The 25,095-nt window shown below is 43.2% G+C and overlaps 1 protein-coding gene across 4 annotated transcripts in view; it reads left to right on the forward strand.

The window, feature by feature from the left end:
* AHCTF1 (AT-hook containing transcription factor 1) overlaps positions 1-25,095 on the forward strand; it is a 160,212-nt gene that overhangs the window by 66,538 nt on the left and 68,579 nt on the right. For 3 of the 4 annotated variants that reach the window (XM_085896115.1, XM_085896116.1, XM_085896118.1), the window contains exons 16-24: positions 891-995; positions 1,213-1,312; positions 2,371-2,494; positions 3,666-3,722; positions 6,269-6,415; positions 17,270-17,457; positions 19,247-19,391; positions 19,620-19,751; positions 24,719-24,866. In XM_085896115.1, the coding sequence (XP_085752241.1) occupies positions 891-995; positions 1,213-1,312; positions 2,371-2,494; positions 3,666-3,722; positions 6,269-6,415; positions 17,270-17,457; positions 19,247-19,391; positions 19,620-19,751; positions 24,719-24,866 (1,146 nt within the window). The remainder of the gene's footprint in view (positions 1-890; positions 996-1,212; positions 1,313-2,370; positions 2,495-3,665; positions 3,723-6,268; positions 6,416-17,269; positions 17,458-19,246; positions 19,392-19,619; positions 19,752-24,718; positions 24,867-25,095) is intronic. The other variant, XM_085896119.1, reaches the window with a different exon arrangement.

Here is a 25,095-nt window from a genome sequence, read left to right on the forward strand (position 1 = left end):
AATAAAATATGCAAGAAAAATACGCGATGATGTGAACCGTGAATATAGAAGTAGGTCATATTTTATGACTCGTGGGTATACGGGCTCTGCGAATAGCAGGACCGTAAATGTCGGGGTCTGACAGTATAACACGATATCTCAAAACGTGGACTAGTTGAATGAGTTGGTTAGGTGACAAGAGCAAGCCGATTAGATTTTGTAGGTCTGGATCTAGATCTGGGCTCTCGGTGGGATACAAAAGTTAAACTGCTCAGCCTGGCGGGGCTATGCGCTCTACCGAGTGCTGTTTTAGTCACTTCAACAATTACAGAGAAGTGTTTCATAATAATACCACTAAACTCCTCATTTATCACGTTCTATCTCCATAATTTACTACTCTACCAGTTGTTATTTCCTAGTCTTTCTTTGACGTCGTCCTGATTGTTATGAACTTCAGATATTTCATGACCTCGGGTTCATACATGTACTGCCCGACAGCACCTTCTACATAATGATTTTGACTATTGTCGTAATCGGAGGATTCTTGATTAGAAAATGATTCATCAAATTCACTTTCTGACGAGTCCGAAGCGAGTTGTGCAGCCAGTACCCTTTGTGTGCTGAGACCATCGTTCCAGCAATGATGTCACCCAGATAATGCAATGATCATGGCGGTTTTCTCGAGTTTTGGGGGGTGGTACCCGTCAGGTTGGGTTTTAAAAAACTTTAACGCCTCAAAAAATTATTATAATTAAAATCCATTCCGTTCTTTGCTTATGACTTAAAATCAACATCATCACATCAAAACAAGAAATAAAATTCTGATGTGAACTAATTGTTACATTGACTCATTGAAACATGATGCACCTTTCTTTTCCACTATTTAATGGATTGTTGTGTCCTGTTATCAGACATTGAGGATGTGGGATGCAAGACAAATGTTATCGTGCTTCTCAGTCATTACATCTTGATGGTGATGTGGTTCTGCCATGCACACCTTCTCCCAGAGATTCCAGGTATATGCTTAATCTTGTCCTTGCAAATATAACGGTGACCTTTTTGGGTTTTTTTTCCAAATAATGTTTGTTCGAGTGAGAATGTTGATAAATTATCATTACTGAGTCTTTCTGGGTCGACAACCAAGGAAAGAATCTGAGACGTTTGTTTGTAGTTGAATTTCGCATTCCTGGTTTCGGACCTCATTATGGATAATGAGTCATTTGCCTTCTCCAGAAGAATATGGAGGATGGGATACAGAGCCCATTGTGTACCGATGGTCCGACCTTCATAAGTATTACACCTCAAGGAGGCAACAGCTTTCTGAAGGTGCCAGGTAATGTTTTTTTTTTTTTTTTTCCTGATTTTGCTTTTTATTATTTTTTGCATAAATGGTGAATTGCTTGGTTGTGACATGGAGGTGTTCCTGCCTTTTTAAGAGGCATTCAAAATGAAATAAATTTGCTTTAGCCTCCAAAGTGTTAATTTACTCCATACAGACTAGTGTGTGTTAAATGTTGTTTACATTCCCCTTACATTCCTCCAGTGGTCCGACAAATGAGCATTTTACTGTATGACAGTTTTTAGATTCTCGTGGAGAATCTCTAAGTCTTACTCACGTTCTTGTTCTTGTGGACTTTTTTGTTTCACAGCCTACAGTTTTCATCGAAACTTCCTGAAACTTTGCATATATATGTAAAAATACCCTGCGCAGACATGAACCATCTCCGATTTTGAAAATTCCTCCTAGAAAAAAAGTTATGACGTCAAAATATCTCCGCTAATGGAAATCGCCTAAAAAATTATCTCCGAAACTAGGCAAGCTTTTTGAATTTTGTTTGCGGGAATCGAACGGGGCATTAGCAGAGATTAATTACTGCACATATGATACGTCACTATGACGTATCAATTTTTATGACGTCATTCCTATTTTTTGATATTTTTTTTGTTTTACAACCCAGAGTTTTCGTCGGATCTTCGTGAAACTTGCCATGTATATGCAGAAAGCCCACGCGCAGGCAGTAACCATCTCCGATTTTGGAAATTCTTCCGAGAAAAAAAGTTGTCATAATATCGCCTATACCATTATCTCCGAAACTAGGCAAGCTGCTTGAATTTTGTTTGCGGGAATCAAGCCGGGCATTAGCACAGATAATTTATCGCAAACCTGATACATCACAATGACGTCATATTCGTTTTTATGAATGACGTCATCATTAAGAGGACGAGGATCTTGGCTCATCCGAGCTTGTTTTTAAATCGTGAAAGCAAATTGTTCATTACCCTCCCAGTCCACTTTCTGATGGCACCTAACAATAAAAAATAAAAGTTTGAATCGAGTGAACTGAAGCTAATATGGTAGTTAATTATGTGCATGTTATGGTTGTGGTTCAGGTTGCGTTGGCAAGCTGACTGCCTTCTCATTGATCATATGGTGGCATGTGGGGGTGAAAAACTCACAAAGTTATGGCAGAGGGATGAAGGTGGTACAGGCAAATATCCTCCACGCACCCTGCATGTAAGTGTTTGCCAAGGTTTCAGTTCAGCATGCATCTCGTGTTGGTGGTTGTTATTAATCCTATTATTATTATTATTATTATTAATTTTGTTTATTACAAGCTGAGTACCTGCCTTCTGGGCAGTCCAGTTCCGAGTGTACAACATTTTCTTTTGACACATCTCTCTATTTGGGCAGTGTATAGGCCATAGACTGCTGCCTCAATCGCTCCCAAAAATAGAAATAACTGGTGCTGTACTGCTTCTATGTATATGTCGTACATTGTGGTTATTTAGCTCGGATAATTCCAATTGCACTGGCACAGAGGTCTGAGGCCTCCTCCACATACTGTTCCCTTCACAAGGGCCATGATGCTGATCTGCTCCAATCTTTCGTTATTTGATGATCCTTTTAACAGTTGCTTAGGTTGTTTTGCACTGAACAGAAAACCTATCGGGAGAGGATGGTGATTGTGAATATGACACTTCCGAAGATGTCTTGGGCTTACCGTAATACCAAATGGTGGACGTATGATTTTTATTTTTCAAGTTATTATTGTGGGAGGCCTCAGGCCAGCTGTTGAACAACCAATAGGTATAGAGCGGACATACAAACACTTCCTCCATTATATATCGATTGCTCCGTTATTTACACATATATTTATTTATTGTTATTAAATATTCTGTAATATCAATGCTGTTTCTCATATTTAATGCATTTTCACATTCAAATAATGTATACAAAGAAACTGAAGACACTATAGGAGGTGCATAAAGAGCTACATGATGTATCCGCACTCCAACCACCTGTCGGTCATGTTAACGATGCAGGGATTTGTCCAGGGTTGTGGCATATCATGGCCTCATCTTTTCAAAATACACCCTTGGATCGCTGGCATCAACGAGCTAAATGCAAATAAAAACAGCTTTCTGGTTTTATCCAAAGCATATCATGCCCTGAGATTATGCCTCCCCCTTGTTGCAGGTACTGCATCAGAAAGACGGTTTAAGGTTAAATTTTACCTTCTGAGATAAATTCCAGATTACGATAACATCACTTGCGATGTCATGACGAGCTTGCGACCAACTGCGCTCCTCTTCCATCCATAAATATACACTATGCGCATGAGTCGGTTGACGTTATTGTGGAATGATCAAGGCATTTGGTTTGAAAGTTGAAACTTATTTTGCAGGCTTTGCTTGACATCTGTCTCCTTGAAGAGGTTGCGATGGATGAGAAGAATGCAATTGTATCCTATTTTTAATTTTTCACCCACCGTACACTTGAAATCATCACATTTGGGAGTCTGCTGTGCAAACATCGATTGAAAAATGCATGATTATTACATTTTTCTTTTGGAATTCTGATGTATTTTTTTTTTTTTAATAGTATTTGCAAGATTTAACATTTTATCATTTTATCAAAAGGATTCTGTCTTTCATGAACCTGTCCCCCATACAGCGAGAGATGGGATTTTTTTCAACCACTTTTGTGTCTGTCTGTCAGTGTGTGTGGGTGAAAACAAATTACAAATTGTTCAGGTTATACAATTTTTACAATTTGAGCATTGTCATCAAATTTTCAACAATCCTTTATTATAAGAATATGGAGAACACAAATGAATGAAATGTACACTTGAAATTTTTTTTACTGTTTTTGACAAGTTTAGTTCGAGTAAAAACAGATGCGGACTGGCATTGCATTTTGAGATACTTTCTACTCCAGTCTATTTCCATTTTGTTTGTCTTTTAAAAATTAATTAATTAGGTTAATTTTTATATGCCCGATGTGTTTATCGGGGCGTATTATGTGATACCGGTCGTCCGTCCGTCCGTCTGTGTCTGTCTGTCTGTCTGTCCGTCCGTTCCGCACTCTAACTCCCAAAGTTTTCAACTTTCACGTTTCATATTTGGTACATAGGTACAGACTGTCGAGACGGTGTGTCGTGACATACGTTCGTCATCTAAAGTGGTTGCCATGGCAACCAGGATGCTGTTTTCCATCCGTTTCTGTCCGCATTCTAACTCCCAAAGTTTTCAACTTTCACGTTTCCTATTTGGTACATAGGTACAGACTGTGGAGATGGTGTGTCACGACATACGTTCGTCATCTAAAGTTGTTGCCATGGCAACCAGGATGCTGTTTTCCATGTCGTAGCACAATTCTGTATATACCTTATTGTTCGGGCGTATATTGTGCTCACTTGTGCTCTTGTTATTTATTAATCTGGTTGTTTTTATTTGTTTATTTTGTTGTGTGCCAGTGTATATTGTAGCTGTAGGAGGTTTTCAAAAGAAGCTTTAAGGTGCCATTGGATATGTATTATGATTTGAAGAAGCCAAAGCATTTGAAAAACAACTCCACATTGCTCGTCTTTTTCATCGAGAAATAATTCCACATTGCTCTTCTTGTTTTCATTCCAAAACTTTTTAGATTTCGTAAGTATATTGATGACTTCCGTCCTCTGTTTGTGTGTTTGTATATGTGTTTTTGTGTTTGTGTGTTTGTTTGTAGGCACGATAACTTGAGAACGGAAGAAGCTACCAATGTCAAATTACACCACGTGATTCAGGAGGGTGATGGCTAGCACTGATTAGATTTTGGTCAGAATCAGTCAAAGGTCAAGGTCACAGTGAGGTCAAACATTCGATTTTTGATGGTTTGGTACAGAAACATCGTAGAAACTTCTGGTTTGCGTCTCTACCTTCTCTGGAGACAGCTTTTATTAGACAAAGTCAGAGGTCAAGTTGACGATTTCGTAAGTACCAGTCTGTGACTGCATGTTTTTTTGTTTGTTTGTTTTTCCAGGCTCTAAGGCTTGTGGAGTAGCTGCAACACAAATTGCGCACACATACAGACAGATACATGAGACAACCCCATACGTTACTTTCATACAAACACAGCCATGGAGATTGGGGGAGTGATGTCACTTCCCAGCGCAACTGGTATCAGCAATGTCGTCATGATGAAATTGGTTGTCTCTCCACACTCAGCGGGGCAATCGAGGAACAATTTCCTCATCACCATGGATGTCAGCTTATGGGGGCTTTTAAATGCTGAACGCCAAGCAAGGAAGCAGCACATACCTTTTTAATATATATTTTTTAGTCTTTGGTATGACTCGATCAGGGGTTCAAACCGCCGACCTCTGATTTGTAGCAAATGCTCTAACCATTATGCTTTGTTTTTATTTAATTAAAAAAAATTTACACATTGCTCCTCTTTTTTTCATTCATAACCATTCTACATTGCTCATGTTTTTCCTGACTGACCGAGTAACTCGTGTACCATACTCTACGACAGAGCGTTGGTGTTGCCAAAGCTGTTTATTGGCAAGGGTTATATTGGGTGGTTTGCAGCAGTAGTTTGTGCAGAAATTTGTAATTTGTTCAGGGTGCTGATGATAGCTCGCCTACTTTTTGTGAAAGACAGTAGGATCTTTAACGTCAACTGGCTAATGCCAGCAGACAGGACTTACAGTTTAATGTCCATGCAAAGGACGGCACACACATTGATGAATCGTCCTGCCTGTGAAACACCAGGATGACCGTTTATAGTTGGATCGGGATTCCCAGACTAGACAGCTTGGAGGCGAGTTTGCGTAATCTTCAGCCATCCTGTCAGTTTATCTTTTTCAGAGTGCCACACAAACTTTTTCAATTGCAAAGATGGTGTGAAGCATCTCATTTTGTTTCCATGATTAAGAGCTGTTGTAAAACTGTTATTTTGAGGCAGATTAACTCCATGTGAATTTGGTCATGTTTGAGATGTTTTCCTTTATGATAAAGTGACCAGGTTACTTACTTCCTGCTGGACATTGTTTACAATGGAGATCAACAGCACACTTTTGTTCTTGAAGACTTTGCAGTTGCTGTGGGCCTTCCGGCTGGTCCACGCCAGCGCACGCATGCATTCTGGCTCTTTGACCATAAAGAATTCCAGGTAAAGTTGCATTTTAAGTGTCAGAACCAGCTAATGTCGCATACTAAAATCTAGATGCTTGCTGTGTTATTTGATGAATCATACAAAAGAAACACCATATATGGTTCCCAGCTTCAAATGTACTGCTTGTTAGTGCAGTAAAGCCTCAAACGTCATGGTAGTTGGGTTCCTGGAAAATGCTCCGATAGATGAAATTGCGATCGTGGAAACCAAGGCCCAATGGGAAAGTGGGGGTTTGGTTCCTGGGCTTTGAAAAATATCGAGGAAGATTGACGGCAGTCATAAATAAACGCATTACTCTTGAAATGGACGTATATATATATATATATATATATATATATATATATATATATATATATATATATATATATTTATATATATATATATATATATATATATATTTATATATATATATATATTTATATATATATATATATATATATATATATATATATATATATATATATATATATATTTATATATATATATATATATATATATATATATATATATATTTATATATATATATATATATATATATATATATATATATATATATATGTATATATATATATATATTTATATATATATATATATATTTATTTATATGTTTTTATTTGTATATATATGTATATATATGTATATATATATATATTTATATATATATATATATATGTATATATATATATATATACATATATATATATATATTTATATATATATATATATATATATATATATATATATATATATATATATATATATATATATATATATATATATATATATATATATATATATATATATATATATTTATATATATATATATATATTTATATATATATATATATATATATATATATATATATATATATATATAATATTGTTGCAAATTCGCGCCCGCTGTCGTGCGGACGGCCACGTCACTCGAATCGCGACAGCGTCGCCCACCGGACGGAAAATTCAGTCGTGACCCTCCGGGAACTATCGCCCGGAGCCAGTCATGGGTGGGCCTTTCGACCTCACCACAATCGTGCCAATCGGCCACCCGCGTAGGATAGGGTTGTTCGCCAAACTCGACCTACCTAAGTGCCCACGCGGATGGTAAACGGGGCGATCGTACCTCGCCGCAGGTCGACTCCGGACACAAACCGCTTAAGCGGTCCGTTCCGTGCTCCAGTGATAACCGAGCGGTGTTGTCGTCGGCCTCGACGGTTCCGATTAATTACCGGGCATATTAAGCCCACTACGAACCCTTTACGTGAAGCAGGATGGAGGGTCAATAAAGAAAAGACAAAGCAAAACGGGAAAACAGTTCACACAAAGCACATTTATTACGCGACACACGGAAAGCACACATATACAGCCAAACAGTCAAAATGCACATATAGCAATCAAAACAAAAGCAACAACGACGCAGAGTTACTACCGTCTCCGCGCACACACGGCAACACTTATACAGTTCTACTTTACAGACGGCGCCAAGACACATTTACTCAAAAGCAAAGGAAAGAAGCCACCCTCAGAGACAAGGGGGCAGACGGGCCTGTAGGCCAATATGTGCGCGTGACCTGAAGGAGCGGCCAGGCCCGTGAGACCGGGGGGGGGGGGTCCTACCCGCGTCCTCGTGACGCGTTGGCGGACGAGCCACAGATGTGGCTGCGTGGCTGTGCCCCGACTCCGTGCTGCTTGGCGGGTTTCGTTGGCACGACGTTTGGAGTGAGGTGGGAACGGGGCCCCCTTGTTGCACTATCTCAGCGCGGGGGAAAGGGGGAATTGTTGATGCCCTGGGGGAGGAGAATGGCTGGCTGGCTTGGGTCCCGCGACGAGCGATCTCACACTGTGACCTTGTCGCCGACTGCCGTCCTTCTCGCCTCGGAGCTGAGCTCCTTTGCCTCTTCCCGCAAATCTTCTCAGCCGACTCCAGAACCCAACTCTTCCTGCCTCACCGATGACTTCGCCACCCCACTCGACTCTCTGCCACACCGATCACTTCGCCACCCGACTCCACCCTTCCTGCCACACCGATCACTTCGCCACCCGACTCGACTCTCTACCACACCAATGACTCGACTCACTCTCTCCCCGACTTGACTTGCGCTCGCCGTTTTATAGGCCGGCAGGAGAAAACAATATGCAAATATCCGGATCAGGATGACCCCGGGGGCGGAGCCACGCTCGCCAATTGGTCGGAGGAAAGGGGGCGTGAATCTCCCCTGATCCTAGAATTTGCATATGTCTATTTCACAGAGACGCGCCTGGAGGCGGGGCCAAGCCGCTCCGCGCTTGCTAATTGGACGGAGGGGAAGTGCGTGTGTAGCGTTCTTGATCCGAATTCTCCCTCGGAAAGGCCGCTATTTGCGCTCGCGGCTCGGTGCGTTCGGCACCAATCGCCGAACGGGCCCGAGACAGCCCGACGCTCAGTGTTCACAGGTGGTGTGGGAATGGCCGTAGAAGGAGAGAGGTGAGGGTGGTGGAGGGTTTTCAGTGGTGGTTTGATGGTTATGGTGCCGTTTGGGAATGACGGTGATGCGATGATGTGGGGGCGAGTTGTAAAGGTCGTGGCTGTTGGTGTTGTTGTTGTTGTCTGAGGGTTGGAGCGTGGTTGTAGTTGGTGACGATGGCTGGCGTGGGGGTGGTTGTTGTGTGATGGCGGTTGAGACGTGGTTGGTTCAAAATAAAGATGGAACAGAAAAACGCCAAACTCAAAGGATCGCAGCCCGAATGAATCGCATAAATTCCCCTCTAAACAATGGATTTGGGCTAACTACACATGTACTTGGAGATATCTCACCTACGGGCCTTGAATGGTGGTTTGCGAATTTCCACAGCGGTAACACTACCCCCTCCCCTTTTTACAGACTCGTCCCGAGTCGTCAAATTTTCGTGTGCCATCATTTGTAGTTCTCCCCTAGTACGTTTTACCTATGGATCCCTGAGTGCGACATTCATGGTATTCGTGTCCCCAAAATAAATAACCTGAGGGCTAAGTAACTAACTAAACAAACCCACTCATACGGACGACTTAAATAAAATTGCCGGCGCGAAGACAGAAATGCCGGGGGCGCACTCATATTTACAGTACATCTTCACCTTACAAATCTTACACTAAACCATGGCCCAGGATCAATGGACTCTGCAAAGAGAAATGTAGTTAGCAGGGAGCCAGGCTACTCGCATGCAGTCTCTGGCTCATGCAATGCAGGTGGCAGGGAACGTGGCCGGCTGCTCACACGCAGTCCAAGGCCTCCCCTTTTAAATGGGCACAGCCAACAATGGCGCATGGGCTGCGCAAATGCAGTCTCCTTGTGCGGCTGCCTACAGGGCAGTCCCTGCAGCATGCGCGATGATCTGACGCAGCAAACAACGTTGCACGGGCCACCAATGCGGTCCCGTGATGCGGCTGCCGAAAGGGCAGTCCCTGCAGCTTGCAAACTGTTGTGACGATCCTGGCGCACATGGCAATGAATGAACGCACCTGAAACGCTCATGTGGCAGGCTGGCTTCCCGGGCCCCTTTCCGAAGGTCACCCGTGCCCACAACACTGCCCACGCGGCTAACGGCGCCCCGGGCCCCCACACCATGCGGGCGCACCCGTGCCCACTACGCTATCCCGGCCCCCCATGGGCCCTTGGCCTACTACGGCCGACTAGCCTGGTGCCCGGGGTATACCCACTCAGCGATACTCACCTTTCGCAGCCACGCTCCCAGCCCATCAACAGGGCTCCTGCACCCCTCGAAAACAGGTTTGAGCCTACACTCCCACCAACAGCAAAACGACCTCCATTTTTCCATATCGCTGACCCACGAACTCGCTCTACACTGACCCCGGGGTCCCTTTGGCGGGAATCACTCCTCCCCCCAATCACTCATCGCAACATGCATTCCACATTGGCTCCACTTACACAGACCCGCTGGCCTCACTCACTCAACACGTTTCCTTTCAACTCACCAACTCTTCAACACGCACACCTCTGACCTCTGCCATCCTGCTCACTAAATCCCCAAACTAACTCGTGCTCTGTCGTCCCTTATCCTATAGCACGTTCCATTTAACACTATGTAGCTAAACTACGTCCCCTCGACACATCCAAAGTCTGTCTCTGTCTCCAAATCATCAAACATCATTTTCCCAACCTAAATCTCATCTAAAACCCTCCACCTAATCCATTCCACGGGCCCCATGAAGCCGGTCGAGCTAAGCTAACCCTTCCCCCTAGCTAGTGTCATCCTGTGCCCGGGCAGGGGCGTCTTCCACCCTTTGCCTGGGAATCCTGTTCACCCGAAAGCGAGGCTTGCTTTTTTAAAAAAAATTTTAATTTTTTTTTTTTTTTATACATGCGCAGCACCAGCGCGGAAACTCGCAACCTGCGCACCAGCACAGCAATTCACAGCCGCGCACCTTTTGGCATGACGTCATGGCAGCTGTTCGCGTCCCTCGTCCCTCCTGGACGGTACCATCCGGCAGGGATTCACCCTCCTGCCGGATTCCAACCATACACGCAGCCATGACGTCACCCGGCGCATAAAAAAAAACACAAGCCCCATGTCTCGAGGGGTTCCCCACGTGAACACATGTGCCCTGCCCATTGGAGCTTAACACACACGCCCGCGTGGAGAACCCATCCGGTCCGAATCCATAATCCTGCCTAAACTTTGTCCGTCGCGGGATCGGCAACTTCACCGCGCTCGTTTCCGGACCGAGCTTCACTCCTGCAAGCGAGCACGTGGCGGCCTCGTGCGTTGCATCGCGCGAACCTCGCGCTCGCTGATGGGCGAACCCGGCGCGGTCCCCAATACAGCTACGGCCGCTATTCGGCCCTTGTTTCTCTGTCGCCGTCTCCGTCGCCATTCCACCCACGCACACCTGCGTGTTACGATGCTCACACACCACTCCATCACATTAACACCGGGAGACGCGGCTGCATGCTCCCGCATGCCGACCGTCATCTCACTCACATACCGCTCTCTCACACACACGGTCTCCCTTGCATGGACCCTTTCACTCACACAGGCGGTGACACTCACATGCGGTGCCTCATCCACACACGGCGTGCTGGGAAGCACGCCCTTCGGCACACTTGCCACCACACCACTCGCACACGGGGTCGCTTCCACACACGGGGGCGCACTCACACCTTTCACCACACACACCGGGACAACCACACTGGGGATTCGTGTCCCCCACAAGGGGTTTCGGGGTCTCTATAGCCCTCAAGCTCGGCGTGCACCCGTTCGCAGCACTCCTTCCCTCAACTCCGCTTGGCACGACCGAACTCACCTGGTCGTGAGTCGCCTCAAGGGGGCATACTCCCTCCCCTCGTTCCTGGAGGAGGCCATCCAGCTGCTCGCACCGGGTCACAAAACATTCTGCCAGCTCCCCCTCATTAAGCCTCGCTACGTCTGTGTGTGTGTGTTCGTCTTTAGTTTCTTCCACCCCGTCTTCATCGTGTAGTTTCTCCTCTATCGTTCCCATCTCCCGCGTCTCTGTTATTTCCGTCTCTTCCCTTGTCTCCACTATTTTTATTTCCTTTGTCGTCACCTCGTGTCTCGTCTCACACGTTTCGGTCACCCCATTTAATTTTTCCCGCTGTGTCACCGTCACGCTTCTCGCCCAACACGTCCCCCGAATTATTTTGCCCTCACGCGCCTCCATTGCTGGCTTGACAACCGTTGCACTCCCTCCCAGCTCGTTCGCTTCCACACATGGCGTCGCCATTTTGAGCTCCACTGCTATTGCCTTCATGCCCGCCTGCAGGCTTCGGCCCATGTTCTGCATCTCACCCCGCATTTCTTTCATTTTGTTTGTGTTTGTTTCTGTTTGTTCACTCCATCTATTTTGCTGTTTATGTTCGCATTCATTGTCGCCAGCATGGCGCATAGCTGGGCCATGTCGGGTGTGCTCAGCTGAGCCGATTCGACCAGGATCGGGGGGTTTTGGCAGAGAGGGGGAGGGGAGGTGTCGTACACCGCGGCCTCTGCTGCACCCATTTCGGGCTCCGGGTTCGGTTGGGGGGGAAATTGTTCCTGCTCGGGGTCTCCATCCTGGGCCATGGATTCGAACAATTCTACATCCATTTCTACTACCCCCAGCTCCCGCTCACCTTGAGACTCCATCTTATTTCTCGTGAGGGGTTAATTTAAATTGTTCGTAATTTGGAGGGAATCGGGGGTCGCTCCTCTCACCCCTGGACCGATTCCCCGTGAATTTAGCTTGGAGGCGGGAGGGATTCGAATCCCACTCCCGGACACCAGTGTTGCGAGGAGGGGGATGGGTTCGTATCCCACTCCTGACACCAGTGTTGCAAATTCGCGTGCGGACGGCTGCGTCACTTGAATCACGACCGCGTCGCCCACCGGACTGACAATTCAGTCGTGACCCTCCAGGAACTATCGCCCGGAGCCAGTCACGGGTGGGCCTTTCGACCTCACCACAATCGTGCCAATCGGCCACCCGCGTAGGATAGGGTTGTTCGCCAAACTCGACCTACCTAAGTGCCCACGCGGATGGTAAACGGGGCGATCGTACCTCGTCGTAGGTTGACTCCGGACACGAACTGCTTAAGCGGTCCGTTCCGTGCTCCAGTGATAACCGAGCAGTGTTATCGTCGACCTCGACGGTTCCGATTAATTACCGAGCGTATTAAGCCCACGACAAACCCTTTACGTGAAGCAGGATGGAGGGTCAATAAAGAAAAGACAAAGCGAAACGGGAAAACAGTTCACACAAAGCACATTTATTACGCGACACCCGGAAAGCACACATATACAGCCAAACAGTCAAAATGCACATATAGCAATCAAAACAAAAGCAACAACGACGCAGAGTTACTACCGACTTCGCGCACACACGGCAACACTTGCACAGTTCTACTTTACAGACGGCGCCAACACACATTTGCTCAAAAGCAAAGCAAAGGAAAGAAGCCACCCTCATGGACAAGGGGGCAGATGGGCCTATTGGCCAAAATGCGCGCGTGACCTGAAGGAGCGGCCAGGCCCGCGAGACCGGGGGGGGGGGGTGGGGGGGGTCCTACCCGTGTAGGGGAGCGGGGGGGGCCGAATCCAGAACCCAACTCTTCCTGCCTCACGGATGACTTCGCCACCCGACTCCACCCTTCCTGCCACACCGATCACTTCGTCACCCGACTCGACTCTCTCTCACACCGATAACTCGACTCACTCTCTCCCCGACTCGACTTGCGCTCGCCGTTTTATAGGCCGGCAGGAGAAAACAATATGCAAATATCCGGATCAGGATGACCTCGGGGGCGGAGCCACGCTCGCCAATTGGTCAGAGGAAATGGGGCGTGAATCTCCCCTGATCCTAGAATTTGCATATATCGATTTCACACAGACGCGCCTGGAGGCGGGGCCAAGCCGCTCCGCGCTTGCTAATTGGGCGGAGGGGAAGTGGGCGTGTAGCGTTCTTGATCCGAATTCTCCCTCGGAAAGTCCGCTATTTGCGCTCGCGGCTCGGTGCGTTCGGCACCAATCGCCGAACGGGCCCGAGACAGCCCAACTCTCAGTGTTCACAGGCAGTGCGGGAATGGCCGTAGAAGGAGAGAGGTGAGGGTGGTGGAGGGTTTTCGGTGGTGGTTTGATGGTTATGGTGCCGTTTGGGAGTGACGGTGATGCGATGATGTTGGAGCGAGTTGTGAAGGTAAAGGTCATGGCTGTTGGCGGCATTGTTGTTGTTGTTGTCTGAGGGTTGGGGCGTGGTTGTAGTTGGTGACGATGGCTGGCATGGTGGTTGTTGTGTGATGGCGGTTGAGACGTGGTTGGTTCAAAATAAAGATAGAACAAACAGAAAAACGCCGAACTCAAAGGATCGCAGCCTGAATGAATCGCATAAAATCCCTCTATACAATGGGTTTGGGCTAACTACACATGTACTTGGAGATATCTCACCTACGGGCCCTGAATTGTGGTTTGCGAATTTCCACAGCCGTAACAATGTGTGTGTGTGTGTGTGTGTGTGTGTGTGTGTGTGTGTGTGTGTGTGTATGTGTATGTGTATGTGTATGTGTATGTGTATGTGTATGTGTGTATATATATATATATATGTATGTATATATATATATATATATATATATATATATATATATATATATATATATATATATATATATATGTATGTACAGTGGGGAGAACAAGTATTTGATGCACTGCCGATTTTGCAGGTTTTCCCAACAACAAAGCACGTTGAGGTCTGTATTTTTTATCATAGGTACACTTCAACTGTGAAAGACGGAATCTAAAACAAAAATCCTGAAAATCACATTGTATGATTTTTAAATAATTAATTTGCATTTTATTGCATGAAATAAGTATTTGATCACCTACCAACCAGTAAGAATTCCAGCTCTCACAGACCTGTTAGTTTTGTCTTTAAGAAGCCCTCCCATTCTCCACTCATTACCTGTATTAACTGCACCTGTTTGAACTCGTTATCTGCATAAAAGACAGCTGTCTACACTCAATCAATCACACTCCAACCTCTCCACAATGGGCAAGACCAGAGAACTGTCTAAGGACATCAGGGACAAAATTGTAGACTTGCACAAGGCTGGGATGGGCTGCAGGACAATAGGCAAGCAGCTTGGTGAGAAGGCAACAACTGTTGGCGCAATTATTAGAAAATGGAAGAAGTTCAAGATAACAGTCAATCTCCCTCGGTCTGGGGCTCCATGCAAGATCTCACCTCATGGAGACTCAATGTTCATGAGAAAGGTGAGGGATCAGCTCAGAACTACATGGCAGGGCCTGGTCAATGACCTGAAGAGAACTGAGACCACAGCATCAAAGAAAACCATAAGTAACGCACTCTGCCGTCATGGATTAAAATCCTGCAGCGTACGCAAGGTCCCTCTACTCAAGCCAGCGCATGTCCAGGCCCGTCTGAAGTTTGCCAATGACCATCTGGATGATCCAGAGGAGGAATGGGAGAAGGTCATGTGGTCTGATGAGACCAAAATAGAGCTTTTTGGTTTAAACTCCACTTGCCGTGTTTGGAGGAAGAAGAAGAAGGATGAGTACAACCCTAAGAACACCATCCCAACCGTGAAGCATAGAGGTGGAAACATCATTATTTGGGGATGCTTTTCTGCAAAGGGGACAGGACGACTGCATCGTATTGAGGGGTGGATGGATGGGGCCATGTATAGTGAGATCTTGGCCAACAACCTCCTTCCCTCAACAAGAGCATTGAAGATGGGGCATGGCTGGGTCTTCCAGCATGACAACGACCCGAAACACACAGCCAGGGCAACTAAGGAGTGGCTCCGTAAGAAGCATCTCAAGGTCCTGGAGTGGCCTAGCCAGTCTCCAGACCTGAACCCAATAGAAAATCTTTGGAGGGAGCTCTAAGTCTGTGTTGCCCAGGGACAGCCCTGAAACCTGAAGGATCTGGAGAAGATCTGTAAGGAGGAGTGGGACAAAATCCCTGCTGCAGTCTGTGCAAACTTGGTTAAGAACTCCAGGAAACATCTGATCTCTGTAATTGCAAACAAAGGTTTCTGTACCAAATATTAAGTTCTGTTTTTCTGATGTATCAAATACTTATTTCATGCAATAAAATGCAAATTAATTATTTAAAAATCATACAATGTGATTTTCAGGATTTTTGTTTTAGATTCTGTCTTTCACAGTTGAAGTGTACGTATGATAAAAATTACAGACCTCTACGTGCTTTGTTGTTGGGAAAACCTGCAAAATCGGCAGTGTATCAAATACTTGTTCTCCCCACTGTATGTATGTATGTGTATATATATATATATATATATATATATATATATATATATATATGTATATATATATATATATATATATATATATATATATATATATATATATATATATATATATATATATATATATATATATATATATATATATATATGTATGTATGTATGTATATATATGTATGTATATATATATATATATATATATGTATGTATGTATATATATATATATATATATATATGTATGTATATATATATATTTACTGTTGTGGTTCTCGGAACCACATGCATCCAAAAGATAGTGGTCCCAAGACCACTTGGTTATTCCTTTATTATACATGTCGATAGTCCCTTTCCTTTTGTTTTACGGGACAACAAGGGAGTGCGTTGTGATGATCTAATAGCTGCGTTTGCTTACATCATTTTCTTCTTCATTTCGTCTGTACTCTTCTTTTTGTCTGATTATTCCTGAGGTAAATCAGCCACGTGCGCCTTCGCTGTTAGGTGGGCCCTCATTGAGGCCAGTGCGTGCAGTGCCGCTGTGAGGAACTGCAGCGCAGAGCCCTCGTTCCCAAGCGAGCCCTAAACCCAAAGTGTGCAGCGAGTTGTATATTTTTGGTAATGAGGTTTGAAGGTTAAGGAATGAGGAAGAGTACAATGGGGGAAGGTTCTTCCTGCAATCATTGACCCCATAATGGTGGCCCACAAATGTCGCATTTTCATTTCGAGCCAACCGATCTAACTCGATCTTTTCGTCTCACGTCACAACCTTTCTCTGCCTTTTGGCACAACTAACTTTGCCCATTGCTTTACGTTTGGGCTCATTAAAAGCAGTGCACGAAAAACAAAATGAGGCTCATAATGAGCGATAATTGTACAAGCACGGGACGCAAACGATGACTCATCTCAGCTTAAAAATCGCGATTGGTTGAAATGAAATTCCACGATAATGAAATTGGGACAACAGATTGCCTGCGAATGGTCGACACCCACGATATTAGATCCTTTGATATTTGAGGTGTTATTGTATGGTACTGTATCTGCATTAACAATGATAGCTTGAAGGTTTATTTTATTGTGTTTCATTTGACTTGTTGCCAACGCACGACAGAATGCCTTGGAGACATTTCAGCCTGGTTATCCAGGTTGGGAGGAACCTTGGCAGCACATCTGCATTCTTCAAGCACTTGTCTGCCAAAGTGAAACTGCACTGGCCATGCGATATGTTTTTGACTTCGCTCCAAAACCCATCTGTGATGATGATATCAAACTCCACCTGAGTGTTCTGCTTGCCAATAGGTGAGGTGTTGTTTGCAGTGGCAATTTGGTGTATATTCTTTTTTTATATATATATTTCATTTTTTTAATAATTTTGTCGTTCGGTTAGCAATTCGGTTTTATACCTGACAGTTGAGAAAAAGACCCAAATGCTTGGTTGGTGCATTTTATTTCTAAAATTTTGATAGTTTAATTTGAGATTGAGCAGCGTTGCTTTGTACTTGTGTTGTCTTTGATGCACTTTCTCCTGAAGGCAATTTGATATTGACAACAGCATACGCTGTAGATACCTTTGACTTCTGATGAAAAATCAGGCTTTTGTAAGAACTAGAAATACCTGCTCCCTCTGGGAGCAAGCTGGGGGGGCGGGTAGTGTATTATGTGGATGTGCAAACCATGCAGATGTCGGTGTGTGAATATCATTATTATTATTATTATTCTTTAATGACCACAATTATTCCCACCTTCTTGTGATTGTGGCTGAGAAGTTTTTTTGGGAGAGAGAGCAGGCCTGGCGTTTGATTCTGTTTAAGGCAGGAATTTGGAATTTGTTTATGGTGTTGATAATAACCACCGAATGTATCGCAAACATAGAGAAGAGACAGACACCAAATTGCGTATTTCAGTGTGATTTTAAACATTTTAAAGGTGATAAACACTGTCTCGGCTAAGTCGTCACTTTAAGTATAACCTTGATACAGTAATTATGACATCGTCGGTAACAATGCATTGTGGAAATTTGCTTCCGTCAGTCGGCTTTTACCCATAATGCAGTGCAGAATGATGAGATTATCGTTTTCGACATTAAGTATGAAGTTTACACATTTTATTGAGGCACCCGACATTGAAACAACCACAAACAGATAAACAGACAATTCTAGAATTATCGTGTTATAAATTAAAAATCTGTGACACGATGAAGGGGGAGCGGAGCGTCCGTGTGTCATGGTGATCGTTTTGGTGGTGTGGGTGGGTGGAAGGGGATGTGTCGACTGGATTTGTTATAGAATTGAGAGAATTGGTGTGTTCCCGTACGCAAAACACATGATTTTTTTTTTAACCACCTGAAATCTACCACGCACTTCCCTACCCTAAGCACAACCACCAGTTTTCAACACATTCCGTATAGTAGTTTAGTGGTACACACAAAATCGAGCATGGGAATGCATGTGTGTGTGCAATTTTCCCCCGTTTTTCAGGGGCCAGAAATCATCCATCCATTTAAGACCCTAAAACACTCTTAAACATGCCCTTGTCGATGTGTAAAACTTTCTTTGTTATTTAAACTCTTGTGATTCGGTTGTGATCCGCATTAGGTAATCGCTCTTTGGGGATTGGTGATGAACTTTGAACAGGTGATCATCACACTATTAGCGATTCTGCACGCATTTCACGCTTAAATGGCTTTTGTAAATTCGTCCCACTGTCTTTGAGGACATCATAAAGGGCACAAACAACAGGCACGAATAACTAATGTTTCATGTTAAATAAAGGTGGTGTAAAAGACGCTGCATCAATGGTGGTAAACTTCTGGAATTTTTTTTTTGTACAATTTTTAAAATAGCTATTTTATTTCAATTGCATTATATACTTGGATGCTCGAGACCACAAATTGCCTTGTTAGCACTTTCAAAACCCTTCCGTTTAACAGTAGCTAGACAAACTATTACAGCATTTTACGTCATCACAACCAACCAAATTTTCCGCATGGAGACCCCGCCCCATGTTCTCGTTTCTCAAGATGGTGTTCGATGAACTCTCTCGTCGTAAAAGGTTGTCAGTTGTGTTAATGTAATATGTAATCCTGCAGGAAAGTTGTTGCAGCCTGGAGAATTCTCAACCATCGTGGAAGTTTTGCTGTTTCTCGAGAGCTGTTTTGGCACTTTTTTCAGACTTGCATCAGTGAGAACCTCATGCACCACGTCATTACTTTTCCTTTGACTTCGATGCAGCAGGTACTCGAACTGAGTAATGGCTATCCATTTGTAACTTTTGTACGCAAGACAAGAGTAGGAATTTTATCACAAAATGGATTGTCAGGTGAAGCAGTGTGTTATTAACTTGAAAATTGAAGAACTATTTAACGATGCATTGAATTTGTAGAATTTAAAATCGATGGCATTCTTGCACACGTTTATATTGTCTTGTACTCGACTATTCTCCCATGTCCGATGCTGTTATAGAAGTATTTGGTTGAGTTTTTGAGAGACAACAATCAGCCCAAAAGCCAGGAACTTTTGTGGTTGTACCACATGCAAGAGGCCAATTACCTTGATGCCTTCCGTCTCCACCAAAACATGCGCTATGGCCTTGCTGTAAGTTTTGTTCTCCATTGTCATTTTTACTTTTCATTTTGATGTTTTTTTGTGTTTTGTTTATTTGGAGGTTATCTTCTTTCATCGTTGTCTTGGAGCGCGTATGCTTGGTCCAAGTCTTTCATAAAAGGCTGGCCATGCTTTATGTTCAACTGAAGCTTTCAGGAATTTAGAATTTGACCAATGTGCTGATGATAACATGTTTACTCTTTACCGAAAGATACCGTGGAATCGTTTGCATCCACAAAGCATAGGTAGCAGTTGGGTCACCAGTTTAATGTCATGCGAGGGACTGCACACTTTATCATGCAACTCCCCACCTGCAAAGTATTAGATCTTATCGTGTATCATCGGGCCAATAATCAAACCCAAACTAGTGCTCAAATGTAAGTGTGCTGTTTCTGTACCATCCTGTCAGATTCTTGGAGTCTCATTCTCTGAGACAGATTGTGATCTCTCAAATGGGATAGTTAAACATTCTTCTTCCATCTGTCTTTGGACATTACTATATGGAGATATTCTCATTGACGTGGATTTTTTAAACCCACCTTGTTGTGATCGTTGTACTCCTGAAGGATTCTAACTGGCCGATTGTGGAATCCTATTTGACTTCAGACAGAGTTTAACGTTTGTCCGATTTGATTATAAAATCCTACAAAAACCCTATCGACACTGATAAAACTGATGTCCACACAAGTCCTTCCTTGTGAAACAATTTATTTCCTAATTATACACCATACACTTCTCACCCTTGTACAATGAACTTAAGAATCCCCATTGATTGCAATATTATTTGGTTCTATTTCATTTATTCTTACTTTAGTTAACAGTTAGACCAACCCGATTCAATTCACCTCTACATTACATCAGAGAGTTTTATTCTAACTTGGTACTTGGTCAGTTCCAAGGAGTACAAGCCACTGAGAAACTATACTTCCTCACGTGCTTGCACTGAGAACAATGTACCTTTCAAAGCATTTTATACTTCCATGAAAGAGAGGTTGGGGGATATTCACCCAGACTGTAGACGTGTCCTTTAGACAAAAAGCCACTTTGTACATTTTCTAAGCAAAGGTTCATTTATCAGCTCGGTCACTCTGCTCCAGAACAACACATTTCTTATCATTTAGGGCAAAAGTCTTTTGGCCAGAAATGACAGCCAATTCAATTTGCAGCATAAAAGTTACATTTCTGAAACTCCATTTGTTACAATTTAAAATACATTAATATAAATTTTTCCCCCACACTCCCCCGTTTTTTTTAAAGGAAAATTTGAATAATTTTTCTTACACATGATTACCATGTCCCATTCCTGATGGAGAAAAGATTTCCATTATTCAAGTTCAATCAGCAATGGCAGCGAGTGCTCATATCAGAAAATGAGTGAGTTTCCATTTAATTTATGGCCTGTTCATCAGCATGTCACACATTGAAAACATGCTACCTAAAAGTCAGAAGATAAACAGGTCAGGGTGTGGATAGAGCGGCACCCAACGGGAAACACAATCGAAGCACTCCTTGAGCTGAGGAGAAGGTAGATGTGGGCAAGTACAAGTTTGGGCCGGACACTGGGTTGAAGGAGCGCAGTGTGGAAATCCAAGCCTGTCGTACATTGAAGTGACCACAGCAAGTTCACGATGTATTTGCCGAGCGGCAATCGAGAGTGTGGCTGAGAACATTCCTCCACGCAGGCACCACACAACGCCGACGTTAAGACTTTGCTCAACCTTCTCCTCAATGGGTTTTTTCTTTCTTTTCCCACATTGCTCCATCTCATCTCCTCAGGATGGGGCATGATCATGTGTTGAATGCTCAATCACCCAAATCTGGGTTCTCCCATCGTCCAATCTTTGCGTGGAAGTTCTTTCCAAACTTCATTTAGATGAAATCGTACATTGCTTCAAAGACTTCTTTCAACACTCCGAAACAAACAAAGCATCAATGAAACACCAATCAATAAACGTCATGGGCACATGTAGTTCTACAAGACTAACAAAGATTCTTATGGAAGCATTTAACTTGCATTATATGTCATATCAATATTTTAATCCCTTTCCTTGTTATTTCCAAAAACAACATGCTAAAATATACAGAAATCCCAGTTGTACGTATACTCAAAACATCCATCTCATTTGCTATTTCCATCGACATTTTAAATCTGACATTTCTCCATCTGTCCACTTCTCTCTCACCAAAACAGCAAACATGCTGCCATTTTTCCAACTCACATACACAAACCATCTATCACTTCCTCCGACCTTCTCAATTACGAATCCATTTTCCTTTATCAAAACAAATAAATCATTTTAAATAGTTGTACAAAAATTGTCAAATCACTTGTCAAATCTGTCATCAGGCGAATATCATTTAAATTGCAGCTCAAACACTCTGTCTACACATGCAGCTTCACCCTCCACAATCTTTATCCCAGTCTTGGAAAAGCATCTTAAACTTCAGACTAATAAACATCCAAACTCTCTTAAACAACTTTTTGGTCAAAACAATAAAATATTTCCTTTTAAAATCCATAAATGAAAAATTTAAATCTTCAGCATCTATCCAATTAAATCATGAATTTACCTTGACTGAATCGATCAAAGGGTTACACTGGGATGTTTGCCATTGCCTTCCCAGCACAAGTTCAGGTAACCTCAACATTCGCAGACGAATAAAACAATATTTCAACGTCCATCTGAGGGAATCATCTATTATCTGTGAATTGCCCCACGTGCTAAACATCATCAAATCATTAAAATCATTCCAAATCACGTTTCTACATTTAAATCACATCTTTTAAGTACAATTGTTACAACTCAGATCAAATCTTCGAAACATCTCTGACCCGTCCTCAGAGCTTGCCCAGCACTTAAACCTGCCGGGTTGTGTAATTACAAATCATCACAATGCCAGCGAGAGCTCAACTCCCAAGACTTCACGTTCCGAATACAGTATATCCACATTCACAATTGTTATTTCACTATTTATTCAAAATCCCTATGGTTGTAAAATAAAACTTCAACACTTTTTCCTAAATGGACTTCACTTTAAACATTCAGTAGAGAGGGTGCGCCACAAACACCAAGGAACAAGGAACAAGAAATTCTCTCCACATCCGGTGGGAAGAAAAAGGAAAAACCTCTGACAGGCAAAACCCACAGTTTGCATTACTCTGTCATGGCTTCAACACATACACTAAACAGCATTGCATCTCATAGACTTGCGTGTGATCACGTGACAAATACCAATCACATTTCTATCTCATCCTCTTGAATCTGTATATGAATCGAATTTCACACGTAAAGCAAAGGCTCGAACAAAGACTCAGTGTAAAGATATATGCCAATCCCCCACAGATCGAGTAGAGGGGGGGGGGTCTCACACAGTGTAGTTTGCGACCTTCGCATGGAAATACAACGCCAAGAATGCATAACATGCCATTTCAAACAGACCCACAGCTCAACTCAGCACGAGTTAAAATATCGTCAAAATCCCAACAGAACACGTTTCATTGCAGTGAATATTGGACTCGCACAAGTTTCATTTTTCACTCTCATTAACACATGCATCTCAATGCAAATCACCAACCATGCTCCCAGCTGGTTAATCGTCTCCTGCACTCTACAAAACGTTTCGTGCAAATCATTGCATTTACAAATCCGTAAAACCTCCACACAATATAATATAACAACCTCACTGCCAACAAACTTCCAGTGAGTTCAGTGAACAAAAAGTAACTCTTATAACTCTTACCAACAGGTAACTTTTAATATTTATCTATTTTAACCCTATCTCAGCGTCTCAGCCATGTCCTCGACCATCTCTCTCATAGCCGGTCCGTATCAATGCAAACATGTGGCATGTCGCTTCATCATGCCCATTTAATTACTCATCTGGCTCCTTAACGAGCCTCTTCTTGTCATCTGACTCCTCTTCTTCTCCAGCACTTTTCTAAAACAACTACAGTACTTATCGTTTACTTTAAAACGGACTCCCTCAGCCGGATCCTCTTCTTTCTCTCAATAAAATTATCTGACAATGAACTTTTCTTTGTTCGAAATGCGTTACCTGCTGAGAGCGCTCTCCCTTACCTTCGCTCAAGCACTTGTCGTTCCTCCAGGCACTGCCTCCGGCAGATTAAGCACCTCCGGTCATGAGCACCGCACCAACGTCGGTTGGAATCAGAGTCTCGGCGCCAACTGATGTGGATTTTTTTAAACCCACCTTGTTGTGATCATTGTCCTCCTGAAGGATTCTAACTGGCCGATTGTGGAATCCTATTTGACTTCAGACAGAGTTTAACGTTTGTCCGATTTGATTATAAAATCCTACAAAAACCCGATCGACACTGATAAAACTGATGTCCACACAAGTCCTTCCTTGTGAAACAATTTATTTCCTAATTATACACCATACATTTCTCACCCTTGTACAATGAACTTAAGAATCCCCATTGATTGCAATATTATTTGGTTCTATTTCATTTATTCTTACTTTAGTTAACAGTTAGACCAACCTGATTCAATTCACTTCTACATTACATCAGAGAGTTTTATTCTAACTTGGTACTTGGTCAGTTCCAAGGAGTACAAGCCACTGAGAAACTATACTTCCTCACGTGTTTGCACTGAGAACAATGTACCTTTTCAAAGCATTTTATACTTCCATGAGAGAGAGGTTGGGGGATATTCACCCAGACTGTAGATGTGTCCTTTAGACAAAAAGCCACTTCGTACATTTTCTAAGCAAAGGTTCATTTATCAGCTCGGTCACTCTGCTCCAGAACAACACATTTCTTATCATTTAGGGCAAAAGTCTTTTGGCCAGAAATGACAGCCAATTCAATTTGCAGCATAAAAGTTACATTTCTGAAACTCCATTTATTACAATTTAAAATACATTAATATAAATTTTTCCCCCACATCATGTTTGACACTCTCATTTGTGTGTCTGTTTTGTTTTATATACAGGCTGGATGTGGTCCTGCAGCACACGAGCGTTACATGCTGCGTAACTGCATAATGGAGCAGTATGCGCATGTGCTTCCATGCGTTCAACGCAAACTTAAGCTGGACCGTCTGCGCCCCTACCCTAAATCCAAGCATGTGACATGTGATGGTACGTTGTTTGTAGCTGATCAAAGCCTTTCCTTCATATTGCTATTTTCCAATTACAGGGTGACTTGTTTGGGATTTCTGACGTTTTCATTTCAAACACAGCCCTGACAGCGTTTTGTCTGATTTGGATTTGTGAATAATCATCCCGTACACATAGGGATGATTATTCCAGGTGACAATATTTTGTCCACTTTAAAGTCAGGCTTGAACGACACAATTCCCTTTGAAAA

This window comes from Eptatretus burgeri, chromosome 9 (genome assembly GCF_056783735.1).
Source record: "Eptatretus burgeri isolate ZD-2024b chromosome 9, Ebu_testis_v1, whole genome shotgun sequence".
In the NCBI taxonomy this organism is placed as follows: Eukaryota; Metazoa; Chordata; class Myxini; order Myxiniformes; family Myxinidae; genus Eptatretus; species Eptatretus burgeri.